The sequence below is a fragment of the Symsagittifera roscoffensis genome, chromosome 9, assembly GCF_963678635.1.
Source record: "Symsagittifera roscoffensis chromosome 9, txSymRosc1.1, whole genome shotgun sequence".
Lineage (NCBI taxonomy): Eukaryota > Metazoa > Xenacoelomorpha > Acoela > Convolutidae > Symsagittifera > Symsagittifera roscoffensis.
In genome coordinates this window covers 3,126,655-3,142,943 of record NC_087070.1, presented here as the reverse complement: position 1 = coordinate 3,142,943, position 16,289 = coordinate 3,126,655, and the positions used below count along the sequence as shown (strand labels likewise).

Sequence of the window (16,289 nt, the reverse complement as noted above, 5' to 3'; positions counted from 1 at the left end):
TTCGCTAGTGGGATGATATTGTGTAAGATTCCAACAAAAACTTTTCAAAAATTTTTGCTTAAACACATTTTTGAAGTTAATGTGGTAATAACTGGTTCTTCAAGCACGTGTTAAAGCTCTGAGTTTGAGCAACTAGGATTTAAAGGGCTGGGGATATGAAGACTGAGATTTTCCCTGACGTTTTAATTGAGGATTGAGAACAGGTTGTGATTGTTGGAGAATGAGTTCAGAAAATGACAAGGAATGACAGCAGACTAAGTATCACAAAAAAACCAGTTAATAATTACTGACTAATTAAATAGTTTGTGATCACTAGCTTATCTTGTCTGAATTTGATCAATCTTAACAAATTGATTTCCGCCAGATTAATTGCTTTAAATAATCTGCCTGACCATGGAGTAGTCTGACCTCAACACAGGTTAGTGCTACCTTGAAAAATTGGTTAAAATTTCAAAAAAAAATTGGGAAAATTTTGGAATCGATTTTTTTTTGAGATAGCGGTGATCATAAATTTCTCGTGCTATTTATACAGCAGCCTGTTAAACTGAGTGTGTTTCTATATGTTTTTGATTAGTTTGACCAGAGATTCCGGTAAACTGAACTTTTACTGAGCGGGCATCGGATCTTTGCGTCATCTCAGCGTGTTTCGGCAGCTTTGCGCAATTGTAAACTCAATTTGAAACATTTTCAGCAAAATTGAATTTCAGGATTCTACAAATGGTAATTTAAACGATAATAAAGGAACCTGAAGTTAAAATGCGCAAGTAGTGAAAAGTACAACAATGCTAGAGATAAAATCACGTGATATAGATAGATAACATAGGATATGAAGTTGTAAGGAGCACTTCGCTAAAAGCAGTCTGTCATGATTACTTTTCTTCTAAAAGCACTTTCGGTCAGACAAAAATTTCATCAAGTTTTTGCGTTATGCGATTGTTCACGCCACAAAACAGGTGTGCATCTTTGTACAAAGTATAAGCAGCCGAATCAGAACTCACCTAGTTACAGAATAAAATTTGATCCGACTTTGCGACGATTTTCAAGGTTCCAAAATAGGAGAGCTGTCTTCACTTCTTTTCGAAACATGGTGCGAGTTGTTGCTTGGAAGAGTGTAATGCGTATATAATCCTACTAAAGAATCGATCGAATAATAGAGAAATCCAAGATAGAATAGTCCAATGAGCACCGCAGTTTTAACTCGGCTTGCGAAACTTCCGACATTAATTACAATAGCAAGACCCAGTAAAACATAGAAAAAAGTGATTAAGACGAACTTCAAATGAGCGCTGTGTAGATATTGGCGGTGATTTGATTGTCTAAGTGTGTGTCTCCTCCCCCCAGAGTTAGAAACAGGGGGACATTCGCGGGTGGCTCCCCCGTGCATGGACCCATAACAGCCATAATGGCAAAACCAAAACGTGAACTCAAAAATATGAGCAATCAAAACTGTAAACGAAAAGGTGAACATTAGCCATCCTACTAAAGGCCGAACGTGCATTGGAACCATGTAAATCGAAATGGGGACGCACATTAAAACAGAAATAAATGTCAGCATTTTGCAGAAGCGAAAATAAATTGGGAAAACATAAACGGTCATTGAGAAGACGTTTTTACAGACGCACATGATAGTTCCGCTACTGCAGCGCAAGGGTTCGCTGGAGGACAATGAGAGTAAGGAATGGACAGTGGATGCTAGATGTCTGTGAAAAGATTGGAAAGTTGTGACTCGAATTACGAAGAGGAAGAGCACCGCGTAGAAAGGCAAGTAGCGAAAGAATGACGTGAACATTTCCTTGGTGGGGTCTCGTAGCTGGAACCGGATGTCCTGCCACTCATGGTTGAGGTCGAATAGAGGGTAGCTGAGCCACTGCCAGGGTCGGATGGGTCCAAAGGTGTAGTGGAGAAATCGGAAGTCCTTTCTGGGAATCAGCCAGGAACTCCGGAGGTAATACATCCCTAAAAAACACAACAAGTAACCTCCCATATGACGTCTATATAAAACTAAATTTATTTCAAACAAAAGTACTAAAAATTCGAACTTTATTTTTGAAAAATTGTTAGAAAATAAAAACAAGTGAAACTTTTTTTGAGCGTCCTTGACTTCTTCAAAAGCTTAAGAATGGAGAACGTTAGAAACCTGTGAGACTTTCAGACCTGCACTTCAATGATGCTAGTTATGAGTGTTGCTAGTTATGACAGGTAAGAAAACGATCCATTTCCAAAAAAACTATCCAATTTTTCCCAATTCGCCATGCCTCAAACGTAACTTTTCAATCAAGAACTTTTCAAATAGGCTTTACGCCTTCAAGGAGCGCCGCTTTAACAACTGCCCTCCAAATGATAATTTTTAACTCCATTCTAGTGCAGATGATATTGAGACGCTCCAATTATTTTTCATCATAGCTGTTGGCACAATACCTGCGTCCATGTTGTACTCGAATGGGAGTTGTGCGTATGTGGGGGGTTTGTAGTTGGGGTCTGTCTTGTTGTAGGAGAGGGCGAGGGTAATGGGGCTGAAGTAGACGTTGAGGATGTCCTGGTCTCCCCCCTTGTGACTGTGGTCCAGGGGGTCCCAGGTCTCCAGCATCTTGATGATGTTGTGGAAGTGAGTCTGGCTAGGAGTTAACACCATCACTCCTGGAACCAATTTGAATTGATTCAGATGAAACATTACATCTGAGAATCATTGGGAATCCTTATTCTATTATATACAGGGCGGATTCGACACCCTGCCGACCCAAAGGTTCACCCCTTTGAACTTTTTTGCATATCCATTTTTTTGGTGACGGACTTTTTTTGGCCTGAAACAGGGTCTTTTTAAAGCTTTGGGAGAGCTCGGAAAAATCATTTTGGTCGACCTAAAAAATCCTCAAAATTTTCGAAAATTTTTCAAAAATCCACCCCCTCGAGAAAATCCTAGATCAGCCCCTGATTATATACTAGCTTTGATTACTAGCTTTGCCGAACTTCTCAAACCAAAAATTGCTCCCAAAAAACGGGTTTTCCACCTTTTTTTTTAATTTTCGACAATACCGCGAGAGGCTTCGAAAAATTTCTCAGCTGACAAATTATTCACCCGAGTTGAATATGTTGCTGTGTCGCATGGTGGCACAGTAGCTGCCACAGTTGAAGATGTCATCTGCCCCCTCGTACCCGATCACATCTGTGTCTATCAGCACTATCTGCACACAAACACACACCACTCACTTATTTTATTCATCCACAAATTGTTCATCCGAGCAACTCGAGACTTGACTTCAGTTTGACTTTCAGTATGACTTCTTACGCATTCTCAAGTCGGAAAAGTCGATTCAGTATCCATGCATGTTTATTTGAGTATAAGTTAGGCTTCTCGACGCCAAAATAGTTCAACGCACAATTTTTTTGGTACCAACTAGAAAACATTTGAAATAAATAACTATTTGGTGTGTATAGGGCGCACCTTTGTTCGCGTAACGGTTAAGTGTTTCTCCGAAAAAAGAAAGCACTATGTTAAGAACGAAGGGAGCGGGTACGTGTTTCTCAGAGGGGGGAGGGGGTATGTTACCTTTTTGTATTGGGTGAGTGTGAGTACTAGTAGTTTAGCCACGTGTCCCTTGTAGGGTCCCTCGTAGTTGATGTCGTCCGGGTTCACAGGGTAGATGGTCCAGCCCTCTCTGGCCAACAGGAACCTCACCTCATTCGACACGTCTGGCAGACACAAGGCGACCTGAACAAACAAAACACCACATTCAATTCCAGCTCAGCGGTTACATAGCAGTATTTAGACAACCGGTTACATAGCAGTATTTAGACAAATACTGTTTCAACCAATCAGAATCGAGATTCTAGATCAGCCCCTGTTTTACCCGAAACGAAAAAAAAACAACAACGAAGCATTGTAAATATCCGAAATTCTCAGCTCACTGCGGCTAGCCGCTGTTGCTTCCCTTGACACACATGTAACTTCTTGGTTTTTCTGGGCTTGCGGCTTAGAAAAGCCCAACTCAGGAACCAAGCACGCATCATAGCAGATCTCGAGTAGCATCAACTAATGGATTTAGAAGCACTGGAAACTATTTTTTTCCATGCAGGGGAGCCAGAAATATAAAGTAAGATTTTCGTTGCAGTCAATTTTCGAAAAAAGGGGTTGAAACTTAGTTGACCACGAATGTATTTTCTCGACGGTTTTTGACTTCAAGACAACTCATGCCGATACACGGAAAATGATGCCCTACCGAAACTTAATTCCAAGAATCGATACAAAATTTTAGAATTAAACAGGAAACCTTTAAAAAAGTGTTCAGCTCTGCGCATGGAAAACATAAGCAAAAATGGCAATTTTAGCAGAGAAAACATCCCTGCTTGGGCGGAAATGGGAATCAATTTATCGCTTCAATAAACACATGAACATCCCAATAATTATTCCACCCTAAAATTTAACGTCTAATGTTGGCAGAAAGCTTGTGTTTCTGTTTCAATGGAAATTAAAAATGATGGATGATTAGAGAGAATAAGAATCATTAGAAATATTCGATTATTGATCTTAAACTAATTATGGGAACATTCCCCCTCCCCCCGAAAACGCCTGCCACAGGAAATCAACAATCAAAATACTGCTAGTTAACACTTTAAAAGTAATATTTATCGAACAAAAAATCAAAAAATCACCGAAAGCATATTGAGTTTTGCCTAATTACAACAAGAATAAACAAAAAATTTACATGAAAACGTTGAAGAACAATTTTGGAGCTTGATAATTTTGGAAGCAAAATCTATCTAACGGAATACTTTTCTATTCAGGACAAAGACTGTGTCACCTAGCATACCAGCCGCTTAGCTTACAATTTTTAGTTACAATCATATTTTTTCAAGTATTTTTTTTTAATTTTCTTGCGACATGTTAATCTTTCGAAGTAATTCACAAGCAGTTTTTACGATGTTTTTTTCACCTTTTAGTAATTCGAATCATCGAAATATTATGAATCTTTTTTGCAAGACATCCAAAAAAATTGTTGGGCTGAGTGTAGCTTGAAATGCAGCAAAGGCTGTATTTCAATTTGGTTAAATTGCTTATTTACATTTTTTCACTCCTTTGGAACAAAGAACTCAAATCAATTTGAGTATGGTAAGCTGAACGTTTTGATTAACATTTTGAGTATGCATTGCGACCGGTATGCTAATTGGGCCATTCCCTCAGAATATTCTTCGCAGCAGAAAAACCAAGTTGTTTTAAAGCAAAAAAAAATTATGCACAAAACCTAAAAGCTAATTTGCAAGACGAGCAAAAAAAACTTTGTAAGAAACGAAAAACATTTCGCAGTAAACATCGAGAAAGTTTTATCAATTTTTTGTAGTTTTTTTTTGAAGTGGGTTCATCGCATTTAGCGTTCAGAAAACAAACAAGCTATAAGAAGACAAACTAGATGTAAGTAGCAGCCTAGCAGAACGGTAGGCCAGCAAGCAGACGACTTTTTAACTTTGTCAAGCTGATTTTTTTAAGAAAAAAAATTCGATAACCCATTCGATTTGAAGAAATTTAGTTAGAAATTTACTGAGGAAAAAATAAACAAAACTTGGTTCTGTTTATTTTTTTCCTCAAAGTATTTTTAAGTTTACCGAAGACAGCCGTTGAGCATGAAACTGTTTCATTCTGCACGTGAAAACAACAATTTTGAAGACAATTGGAAGTGTTTGACCATACAGAAGTTGCAACAGTAAAACTATTGTGCTATTGAAAACTTACTTCAGACTAGGGTTTTAATGGAATTTTTCAAACTAACTATACCAGTAAATACACAAGACTCCAAATTGATTATATCAAAAAACAATTTTTAGGTTAAATTATCTGCAAGATAAAAAAATTTTGGAAAAAATGATGAGTGAAGCTTCGAATCATATCATGAAATTTGGACAATTTTGAGAGTCACGCAAAATTGTATGGAACTCAAACCGCTGTCATCTTACAAATCGCAAAAAAAACTGATTGGATATTAAGCTGCGGAATATACTATGATGATAGTCACTGCACTTAACTTAATTTTTCCGTTATCAGGTTGTCTAGTTGCCATAATTTGTTTCTCCAGCATTTGTAGGGTTTTCTTAGCAACTTTAAATAAATACCTCATAACTTCGCCTTTTTTAGCCAATCAGTTTTACGTATTTTTGTTCCCACTTTCGATACGAAAGTAACGGAATATTTGTGCTCGGGGTGGGTTTTTTTTTTCTTCAGACAAGTTTCGACTTTTTAACAAGCCATTTTTGACGAAATTTTTATTATATATATCATTCAAAAGGTATGCTTGTCTTGAGCTTAAATTTGAAAAGATATTTCACCTGTGATCATTTTTCGTAAAGTTATGAGGGTTTAAAGATTGCCATTTTGGTCATTTTGACCAATTTGGGACAATTAACGCGCAATATAATTCGCGCTATTAACGCGTAAGCGAGATTTAATCCGTCTTATAAATCGTTCCAAATTGGTTAAACGAAGCTTATTTGCCATAATTGATTTGTTACAAGGAACGAAACTATCTTTGTGTACTTTATTTGGCGTGTGGGGTGATGATTTTCATAAAAAATTTCATATTTTAGAAAAAAAAAATTCATTTTATTTTATTTCATTTAATTTTTTTTAATGTATTACTGCTGCTCAATAAACCTTAAAAGGCAGTCGGAACATTCAGGGCTTCGCCCTGATACGAGCAGTCTTGTTAAATTTTATGCTTGTTGGCCAATGAACGTTCTCTGGTTCTTGGCAGCGTAAAAATTAATTGATAGCAGCATTAATGTTAAAATTCCACTTCAAGGGGAAATTCTTTATGCCAGTACGCTCGAATGAGAAAAACTGATTTGAAGCTATCAAAAATGAGCAGTCAAATTGCAAAAAAAATCCAAAATAACTGTCATTGAATGACAAGGAGACGGGTTCGATGGAAACAGTGAACTTGATAACGAGCAAAACAAACAGAATGAAGGCGTTTTGGCGGGTAATTGAACAAATTAGGCAGTACGCGAATAATTTGTACACACCTTGCTTGCCCTCAAACTGAACAAAAAAAAGAATTTTCGCTGTAATAAGTAGTGATTCAAAATGCGGCTCATAATTGTATTCTACTTGGATGTCTTGCTTCTGCTTTGTTTGCTTTACTGTCTCTCATAACTGCCTATTAAATTCACTGTCTGAATCAGATTCATCTCCTTGTCATTCACATTACTACCAAATAAATTAATTCAGAAACAAAAGGCAAAAGGACAAGACATTAAGCAAGAAAAGACAACAAATCAAAGAGAAAGACATGACAGAAAACAAATCTTTGCTGGACTGGCTAATTTGACATTTTAATTCCAACTATTTTCGAAAAAAAAAACGGATCATTTGTGCTCTGGGCAGTTTTTTTTTCAACACAAGGTTCGATTTTTCAACTAGCATTTTTAAACTAAGTTTTTCATTATCATTTAAATAGTATTGTTGTCCAGAGATCAACGTTAAAAGATATTTCACCTCTGATTTTTTTTTTGTAAAATTATGAGGGTTTGAAGAATACCAATTTGGCAAAATTGGGACAACTAACGCGCGATATATTCCATGTTGCTAACGCGTAAGAGGAGATTTAACTAGTGGGGGGTCGATTTTCAAAAAAAAATCAAAAAGGCTTTTTTTTTCATTTTGTTAAAAGTCAACCATTTCTAAAAACTAACACTACGCCATCTACCTTAAAAAGCAGTCAAAACAATCAGAACCTCGCCCTGATATGAGCAGTCTTTGTAGAGTTTAATCGTTAAAAGTACCGCATATTCATTTTCTTTGTTCAACTTTTTTTATTGCTATCAAAGTAATCAAGTAGATTGAAAAAGACAACACCAGAGAAAGCGGCTCTTTTTCCTTCCTTTCCCCCCACCTGCAAATTTTTATATTTGAAGTTACAGTTCACTTGGTTCGATTGTCATGAAAATTGACATGCAGACTACTTGAGGCCATGGCAAACATATTTGGTCTTCATATAAAACCACTCGTTAGATCATAAAATTCATGTTTGAGTTTGGAAGCCGAGAAAGCAAAATAATAATTAGTAAAGAGACAAAATTAGTTCAGCATAAAGTCAGCTAGACCCCCCCCCCCCTCCCCCTCACTCCAGTACAAATTGCGAGCTCTCAAGAATCAAGCCAGTTGAATTCACTCACCACCCTATCAGAGCTCGGTTTAATTTTTTCTTTCTTTCTTTCTCCTTCTCTCTCTCATACACACTCTCTCCTCTCTCATCCCTGCCACAGTCAATTTTCTGTTCTTGCCTGGTTTTTTCCACCTACACCGCGCAGCACGCACTCACTCAAGCTAAGATGGCGACATTGTTAGAAAAACTTGGGTTGAGAAATGAACCCAAAGCTATACAGGACCAAAGAGAAAAAAGGCACAGTTCAGCAATCTCCTTGAACTTTCGATACCCCTCCTAGAAACTTGGAATTCAGCACACAATTGAGCAAAAACCAAGAAAATATAAAATGACTAAAAATGCACAAGCAATTGATACAAAATGGCTTTTATGATGCGGATTGGATAGCAATTTCTAAGTCTTTGATGTAAATAAGTAAACTTATCTAGGTGTCGCTTGGCAAGTTTCAAGTTGCACTTGCTTGTAAGATCTTTTAGTGTTTTGGGGGAGCTCACAAAATCCCCCATCGTTTTGAAAGAGAAAAAAAAGGTCGACAAAATTTTCAAAAAATAACTGAAAAAAAAAATCTTTGTAAAAATTCTATATTGTATAGAGTCTGGTATTGTAAGCAATTTTTAAAAACTCCAACACAAAAATTAGTTCAAAACTTTGGTTCATCAATTGAAAAATCAGCTGAACACTTAGAAACGCCTACTTTTGTGATTTATTTGAGCAAGGAAAAGAAGATTACTTTTTCATTGTTTTAGAAAAAAATTTAAACCACACGACCTACATAAGTGGAAACTCTCTTTGTACAACAAAACATTTATTACTCTATTTTGCAGCCTTTAAATTGTCCGTAACTTCGCTAAGAAAGCAATACCAGGTGAAAATTAAGTAATAGAAATATAGAAAGACTCAAGCCAAGTGTCGTTCGGAAAATTATCATGAAAAACGCTTAAGTTCTCTTAAATCATGTGTCTTTGTGCAGTAATAGTAACTATTGTCTTTGTCAAAAAATGTTCAGTTTCTATACTGCCTGTAAACCTAGAATAGTATTTGTTATTGTATATCAAATTTCAGGAAATTCAGTGTTCTTGTTTTTGAACAACCTCTCCCCTTAATGGGCCAAGTGAACATCAAGTTGAAACGCCTGCGGGAACTATGTTTAAATTTGATTGGCTGGAAATTTTTTTTTAGCTAAGTGAGCAATCTCCCTCCTAAATTGTATATTGGGGTAGATTGTTCACTTGGTCTACAAAAACTATTATACGCAAATACGTTTTACAGAACGGAGTCTGATTTTAAATCAAACAAGACTGCTCGTATCAGGGCGAAGCCCTGAATGTTCCGACTGCCTTTTAAGGTTTTATGGAGCAGTAATAACATTAAAAAATTAAATGTAATAAAACAAAACAAAAATTTTTTAATTTGAAATTTTTTATGAAAATCATCCCCCCACACGCCATTTAAAGTACAAAAAGATAGATTTAGCTCCTTGTAACAAATCAATTATGGCAATTAATCTTCTTTCCACCAATTTGGAACGATTTTACGACGGATTAACTCTCCGCTTACGCGTTAATAGCGCGAAATATATCGCGCGTTAATTGTCCCAAATTGGCCAAAATGGCAATCTTTAAACCCCCATAACTTTACGAAAAATGATCACAGGTGAAATATCTTTTCAAATTTGAGCTCAGGACAACAATACCTTTTGAATGATAAAAAAAAATTCCGTCAAAAATGGCTAGTTAAAAAGTCGAAATTTGTCTGAAGAAAAAAAAACCCACCCCGAGCACAAATATTCCGTTACTTTCGTATCGAAAGTCGGAACAACAAGACTGCTCGTATATCAGGGCACAGCCCTGATTGTTCCGACTGCACTTACCGGACAATTGATAATGTTTTTTTTGGTTGAATAATTGACAAATAATTGAGAAAACAATTTTCTTAATTTTATTTTATCCCCCACTCGCTATGTAAAACAAGTAAGGGTGGGTTTAGCGTCTCATATTGTTATAATAAGATTAAGTTTCTGGTCTTAATTTTGGAACGCCCAAATTCGCGGTTCACGCGTGTTAAGTACGCAATATATTGCACTTTCATTATTGGCCAAACTTGCAATTTATAAACGCCCGTAATTTTACAAAAAAAGGATCACAGCGAAAATATCTTTTTAAATTTGAGTTAAGGAAATCAATATCTCTCAAATGGTAAAAAAGTTCTGTCAGAAACGCTTACTTAACAAGTCGAAAAATAACTGAATAAAAAACCACACCAAGCATGAATATTCCGCACTTTCTTCGAAAGTCGGAACAAAAACTACACCAAGCAAAAATGTGCCGAACTTTCTTCGAAAGTCGGAACAAAAAAAGCTTTGAAACAAGTATAAAGCTGATCTGGAACAAATAAAATAGCTGATCTTTGCTTAGACGCTATCTTAGTACTACTTCACGAAAAAATGTAGACTGGCTCAGCTTCTACTTTCTCAAGTATGACCCTTCAATCTACCAGGACTCAAAAAACGGCTGTTAAAACTCAGGGGGACGCAGGTTGAAATAAGATACCATAAGAAGAACGTTTTAAAGTGGCAAACTATTCATGACTTACAAAATGCAGTATAAACTGGAATCAGTGACACAAGTCAGGAAGAAATCCTTTTAGCGCTGGGCACTGTAAATTCCAATCAACAACAAGGATATCCCCCCCACCACTCAAAAATTCGACCCCCTGCCGACCCAATGGGTCCCCCCCCCCTTTGTACTATTTTGAGATATACATTTTTGGTGACAGACCCTAACATTTTTCTAAAGGCGCTCTTGGCGCCAATATATACTAAATTTGAGGGGGAGCTCGCGCCGAAAAAACGCGACTCTTTGGTCAACAATTGGCTCTTTTCCAGTTCCCCCCTTTCAAAATACCGAGTTTTATGTTTGTTTTACGTGTTATTACGGCTAAAAGCGTGATGTTACGCTGTAAAGTATGCAGAACAAATCTGTTCACAGTTGTCGATTTGTTCACCACGCCAAATTTCATTGCATTATGATAACGTTAATTAAGCTTTTTGAAATTGAATTTGAAAGGGGGGAAACTGGAAAAGAGCCCAACAATTTTCCAAAAATAGCCTAAAAGCGCCTTTTTGGCCTGTTTTTTTTTAAATTTTGCCTGCGGCGCAGAAAATTTGGTCAAAATGGGGTTTTTATAGTGATTTTGCAGAGCTCAGAAAATCAATTTGGTCGACCTAACAAAAGTCGAAAATATTTTCGAAATTTTTTGAAAATCAACCCCCTCGAGAAAATCCTAAATCCGCCCCTGGTTCCGACCATATACATAAAAGACTACAAAAAGATTGTCTCTTTTTTTCTTCAAATTACTGTAGTTTTTGTACCTGGTGCGATAAAAACTATACAAACGCATAAAAAAATTAATTAATTAGGCATAATCGACAAAAGTCGTCTGAAAAAATTAAAATCAAACAGAAACTTTTTGAAAATAAATAAAAAAAGCTAGCACAAAACTTAAAAATTTTCCAAAAAAGCAAAAGTTTTGTGCTAACTTTTTGATTTTTAAAAAATTTTTGTTTGATTTTAACTTTTTCAGACAACTGTTGTCGATTATGCCTAATTAATTAATTTTTTTAAGCGTTTGTATGGTTTTTATCGCACCAGGTACAAAAACTACACTAATTTGAAGAAAAAAAGAGACGACCTTTTTTGTAGTCTTTTATGTATATGGTCGGAACCAGGGGCGGATGTAGGATTTTCTCTCGGGGGGGGGGGGGGGGCGGATTTTCGAGAAATTGATTTCGATAATCGAAAGGCAGTTTTGAAAGCTTCCTTTAGCGCTCATTGACATTAAAAGTTTTTTCTAAAAAAGCAAAAATGTCAATGAGCGCTAAAGGAAGTTTCCAAAACTGCTTTTCGTTTATCTACTGCTTTTCGTTTATCTACGTTTATCCAAAACTGCTTTTCGTTACTAAAATTCATACAAGATAGCTCGTATCAGGGCAAAACCCTGAATGTTCCGACTGCCTTTTAAGGTTTATGGAGCATTATTAACATTAAAAAATTCAATGAAATAAAACAAAATGAAAATTTTTTTTCTCTAAAATTTGAAAATTTTAATGAAAATCATCCCCCCACACGCCATTTAAAGTACAAAAGGATAGATTTTGCTCCTTGTAACAAACCAATTATGGCAAATAAGCTTCTTGTCACCAATTTGGAACGATTTCTAAGACGGATTAAATCTCCGCTTGCGCGTTAATAGCGCGAAATATATCACGCGTTAATTGTCCAAAATTGGCCAAAATGGCAATCTTTAAACCCCCGTTACTTTACGAAAAATGATTACAGGTGAAATATCTTTTCAAGTTTGAGCTCAGGACAACAATACCTTTCGAATGATATAAAAAAGTTCCGTCAAAAATGGCTAGTTAAAAAGTCGAAATTTGTCTGAAGAAAAAAACCCACCGCGAGCACAAATATTCCGTTACTTTCGTACCAAAGTCGGAACAATAACGAACGTACTCGATAGCTTTACTTGAAAGAAATTAACAAAATCTCAAAAACTTCAAACCGTTTTTTTTCGATACCGGGAAAGTTTACAATGTCGTTCATATTACAACTAAAAGAACTTTGATATGATGTATCACTCTACGTAATCCGGTTAAAATTTATGGCACCTAATATCAAACAAAAACTTTTTAAAAATAAAAAAAAAGTTAGCACATAATATAAAACATAAATAGCATATAAACAGAAGTTAGCATAAAAAAAATACTAAAACACCCAATATACAAGTTCCTCCTCAATTTCAAAAAATCGGAACAAACGACAACACTTAATTTGATGACACACTGATTATGTTCATTGTAGAGCAACTTTCAAGTCCTACAGTAGATTGGCGTAACAGATTAGAATTGAATGGACCAAAATGAACTGCAGATTGAATGGGATGGGTTTTTGGACCAAAATTTGTCAAATTCTTATCGATCAAATTCTTTCAAGTTTTTATATTAAGAAACTTGGATGAAACCTAACCATTTCGCGAGTGGATCCCCGTTGCCTGAGTGACTGACCGAGGACTCGGAGGCCCAGCAAGAACCCCTCGTCTTCTCCATAGAACAAAGCAGCATAGGCCTCCCTCTTTGAAGTAGCGACTTCCTCATGTTTTTGATTAATAACTATATCATCCACAGTGAAAACATACGAGTAAAGGTGTGAAAAAATCAACAAATAATTGATTAAAAAATACGTAATGGAAATCATTATCATCTACTTTAGTGATAGCTTCATAATTAAGCAAAAAATAACCAAGTTAGAATCAAGGAAAAATGAAGCTACTTTGCTCAAATTTGCCTAAAGCAAATTTTAAGATAAGAAATGAGAACAAATTAGCTGAATAAGTTGTGAACGGCAGTTAAGGCAACTCAAATAATGAAAATGGCACGGCAAGTTATCAAAGAGTTTGCTATTGCTGCCAGGTTAAGTAAACTTTTGATTATTTTCATACGGCATTTTAATCACGAAGTTACAAAGAATGTTTCAAGTTGAAACTTGTTGTGCAAATATCCTTCTGGTAACGAAATGAAAAATCTTGTAAACTGTTCGCAAAAAACTTGAGTCTTCTCGACTAAATTGTTTATTCAATTTGATAAATACCTCCCCATTTTCCTAGTGCGTTTATCCAGAAAATAATCCAAAAATTTTGACGATTGCCAAAACTTTTTTACGACTATTTTTTGCGGCAGAAGTTCTTCGCTGTTTGAGATAAACTTCTGCCTTGAATTTGAGACAAACTGAAATTATTTTAGGAGGTCATCAACATTGACTAAAGATGATTCGCACTAATTGTTGTTCAAATAAGCACAATGTTTGAAACAAGTTCAGAACGAACAAAGATAAATTGAGTTTTGATGTCTAAGGCAAAAGTCTGTTTGTCATATTTGGTATGTTTTGTTAGCTAAGTGAGCCAGAGAAATTAATCCTGTATGGTAAACTTTTGTTGGTTTCTGTCTCAGTAAAATAAAAATGGTTTAAAATGATCTCATTAAAGTGAAAAATAAAAATTGTGCCAAACGGTGCGAAATAAATGAGTAATTTCATGAACACATTCTGGTTGAATTAAATTTTCAATTGACAATTCAGCCAGAAAAACCACAGTTTAAGAGTGTCTATTTTTTTCGCCGTTTGAACGTGCATATTAGACTCAAAGATATTTGCTCTGTATGCAAGGATTTTAAAAGCATAAACCATACCGAATGAAAACTAACGCATTTTTCACCAACAAGACTATAACATAACCATCAGTGTATGTTTTTCAATTCATCATTTGCAAATGAAAGCAAAAACTAAGCGTAAAATGCTCAAAAAAACCGGAGCCTTTTTAGAGTGGGATTTGTCAATTGGAATCAATTGTTTTTTTACGCGTTTTAAGCAAAAAAGACAAAAAATAATAATCTCTCTTTGTTTTCTAGTAAATAATATTGCCTGCATAAACGTAAACTGTTTCTTCGGACCTAGTGTCGTTTGCATATTAAGTTCTGTTTTTTTTTGGTGGCGTATAAGTATGTTAATGCGTAGCGAGGAGAGGAAATCAAGCCGTATACTTAAAATTGAAAATTAAACGAGGCAAAACACAATGATTACAAGTGAAACCACATTTTAGCTCCACTTTCCCACTCATAAATTTTATATTTACATGAAGCTAAACCCATAAACGCAGAGATAGTTGGGGTGGGGGTGGGGATGGGGAGTTATAATCAAGGACACGCAGTTACAATTTTTTTGGGGGGGGGGGGAGGGGGGGGGGGGGTTAAGGCTAGAATATAATAATCTGAAGTGGCTCAGTCGCCGCACATATTTTACTCCCAAATTTTATCGCGCTGCATACTAAATGCTTCATTTAGCATATTAATTTTACGCTATGGTGTTGCCATGTTGTAATTAGTTAACAACAGTTATTAGCTCTTTTATCAGCGCCCGTAGAAATTCAATTGAATTTTGCTGGTAGGTTGAGCACTTCAACATTCTTGGGTCAATTTAGAAAAACAGACTCATTAACTCAAATTTGTCTCAAATGAAGTTAAACATGTTTTCATGAAAATCGCTTTTCTACCACAACTGCGTTTTCTTCAGACTATTTTATTAGAAAATGACGGAATATTTGTGCTCGGGTGGTTTTTTTTCCTCAAGACAAATTTCGGTTTTTAACTAACAATTTTCGACGGAATTTCTTATACCATTTGAAAGGTATTGTTGCCATGGGCTCAAATTTAAAAAGATAGTTGACCTGAGATAATGAGAGATTTTCGTTTTTCGTGAAGTTATGAGTGTTTAAAAATTTTCAATTTAGCAAATTTGGGACATTTAAGGCTCGATATATTTCGTGCCATTAACGTGTAGGCTGAGATTTGAACCGTCTTGGAAATCGTTCCAAATTGCTTTAAGGCATGCTTTTTGGTATATTTAGTACTTTCATAATTTCAAAAATTATTACTTTGTTCTTAACATAGCTTGTGGCGGATGGTTTAAAAAAACTAAAAAAAATTGAATTTTTTCTTGGAACTTTCATCAACTATGTTAATTTAAACTACTCCATGGAAATTGAATTGCAGTCGGAACATTCAGGTCTTTGCCTTGATATTCGAGTAGTCTTGTTGTTCCGAGTTTGAAGAAAACAAAAAATTTATGCTTGGGGTGGTTTTTGGTTTATTATTCAGTCAAATTTCAGCAATCAAAATAATTTTCTTTCACAAAACGTCATCAATTTTTTACGCTTGCGATTAGCAAGCATTATCAAATCGAAATATGGACATTTTATTAGGTTAACAACTAGTTTAACAGAAGAATAACTTGAATCACTTACTTTTGGTTCAAATGAAATCAAAAGTCATATGTTAATTTGTGCATGTGGCAAAAAGCTAACGCACATACCTATAAGACGAAGGTCAATGGTTCGAATCCGCCCAGGGCCTGTTTGTTTTTGTTGGTGAGCGAAAAATTTTACTCTTTTCAAAAAATCTTTGTCGGGCTTCTGTTGTCCGCTTTTTTGTCGGCCTAGTTACTGCAGCAACAAATCTACTTAAAATTTGTGCACTTTTTACTCAAACTAAAAAGCTTATTCCGGTTTTCTGTATTCCGACTTTGGGCA

General features: G+C 35.7%; 1 protein-coding gene across 1 annotated transcript; it reads right to left on the bottom strand.

Annotated features, from left to right (window-relative positions):
- Positions 1–684: 684 nt before the first annotated feature.
- On the bottom strand, positions 685–14,463 carry LOC134854486 (uncharacterized). Its single transcript, XM_063870754.1, has 5 exons — positions 13,178–14,463; positions 3,548–3,709; positions 3,077–3,182; positions 2,419–2,637; positions 685–1,956 (listed from the first exon to the last, which is right to left on the bottom strand). Exons 1-5 carry the CDS (start codon positions 13,409–13,411, stop codon positions 1,040–1,042), a joined length of 1,638 nt encoding a protein of 545 aa, XP_063726824.1. The 5' UTR covers positions 13,412–14,463; the 3' UTR covers positions 685–1,039.
- Positions 14,464–16,289: the final 1,826 nt, after the last annotated feature.